Raw genomic sequence first — 1,909 nt, forward strand, 5'->3', positions numbered from 1 at the left:
CCAAGACCCCCGCCGGCACCTGGGGTGGCCTCTCCCCGCGCAAAGAGGATGAAGATCTCAACAACGTGCTGGATTTTATCCTCTCGATGGGCAGCGATGGCTACGGCCAGGGCGCGGCCGGTGGGGACTATCCCCCTGCCCAAGGGGAGAGCGGTGGCTTTTACCAGACAAACCCGTCCCCGGGATGCTACAGTGCCCTAGAGCAGGGCAGCCCCCCGCCCTACAATGCCGGCATCGTGCCGGAGATGATCCGCTCCGAGATGGACTCCAACTACTGCCCTCCTGGCAACGTCCACGGGCGGTTTTTCGTGACACCCAGCTTCGGGGGCCCACAGTTCGTTGAGAACATTAAGCCCGAACCCGACATGGACAATTATGGACCAGTCCTGGGGCTGGTGCCCCAGGCTTGCCCAAAGATCAAGCAGGAGGGCAATGCGACCTGCATGATGGCCTATGAGCAGCCCCGGGTGGCCAGCTCCCCCCAGATCCCCGGGGCAGAGACACCCCCGCTGAGCCCCGATGATCTCATGGTAAATGACTGCCACACGCAGATGATGTGCCCCTCGTCCGTGTCCTTCCAGCAAAGCTACCACCCAGCCTCCGGCTTCCACCACCCACAGACCCATCTCCAGTACCAGAACACCTCCCAGTTTGGCCTTTTCGAGGACAGCCTGCCCTTACAACCCTCCGCTCCCAGAGGCATGCTCACCCCTCCTTCCTCCCCTCTGGAGCTGCTGGACTCCAAACCAAAAAGAGGACGTCGGTCCTGGCCGCGGAAGAGGACGGCCACTCACACGTGCACCTACGCGGGTTGTGGGAAGACCTACACCAAGAGTTCGCACCTGAAGGCCCACCTCAGGACGCACACAGGTAAATGGGGCTGGTTGCCTTCATCCGGAGATACGCTGCTTGCCGGTGCCCACGTAAAACAGTTTGCAGCCTGAGCTTTAACCCTGTAGTCTCTCAAACTCTGGGAGTATTCACAGTTGAGCTATGACAGGTGGTCAGATCTATAACGTCTTAAGTGTTTTCCGATGCGTACATAGGTCAAAGCTTGTCTAAGGGCTTCTAATGCCCTTTCTCAAAAGATTTCCACTGCAGGTATAGGTTAATAAAGGAGTTACTAGAGCAGTCTCATTTGGCTTAAACCACTTGGATCTTGGTGTAGAAGGGCTCGGTAGCAAGGGAAAGGGTACGCTGAGATAAACTCGGAAGGTTGCCTAGCATGTGATGCTGCCGGTACGTGGGAGTGCGGCGCTGAGTCACGCTCTCTGTGATTTCTCCGACAGGTGAAAAGCCCTACCACTGCAACTGGGAAGGCTGCGGCTGGAAGTTCGCTCGCTCCGACGAGCTCACCCGTCACTATCGCAAGCACACCGGCCACCGGCCCTTCCAGTGCCACCTCTGCGACAGAGCGTTCTCCAGGTCAGACCACCTGGCTTTGCACATGAAACGGCACATGTAGCCCTAGAGACTCTGACCTGCGAACGGCGGACGTTATTTAACTGCTCAGGTGCAGAAGCGTTAAAAACTTGTAGCTGGTACTACGTAGGGAGGCACCGACGCTCTAGCGATGGAAGGTGAGGAGGATTTGACACAAGGAGACTTAGCCAGTCATCTCCTGCAGAGAATTCGACATGACTGTATCAGTGAACCTGCCCGTCCCGGTCAGGAGAATAGGGCTTATTTATGCAGCTTCTGGGAAGGGTAAACTCCATAAGACTCCATACAGACTGTATAGAAGAAGCTGTAAATATATATATTTTTTTTTCTCCCAATTCTAACTGCCCAGTCCTAAGCTTTACGAGACAATGTTTGTATGGAAACTGCCTGAAGTTGACCCTAGAAGAGAGTAAATGAATGTTACTGTAGCTAACGATGTTATTTTAGATCTCGGTTGAAGGCATGG

General features: G+C 55.2%; 1 protein-coding gene across 1 annotated transcript; it reads left to right on the forward strand.

The window, feature by feature from the left end:
• Positions 1–5: 5 nt before the first annotated feature.
• Positions 6–1,568, forward strand: LOC104162773 (Krueppel-like factor 2; the record flags this gene model as incomplete). The annotated part of the gene is made up of 2 exons (XM_009701588.1): positions 6–870; positions 1,290–1,568. Coding segments are annotated over 2 exons (1,041 nt in total), but the record flags the coding sequence as incomplete, so codon positions are not given.
• Positions 1,569–1,909: the final 341 nt, after the last annotated feature.

Source organism: Cariama cristata, unplaced genomic scaffold, assembly GCF_000690535.1.
Source record: "Cariama cristata isolate BGI_N322 unplaced genomic scaffold, ASM69053v1 scaffold8366, whole genome shotgun sequence".
Taxonomy (NCBI): domain Eukaryota; kingdom Metazoa; phylum Chordata; class Aves; order Cariamiformes; family Cariamidae; genus Cariama; species Cariama cristata.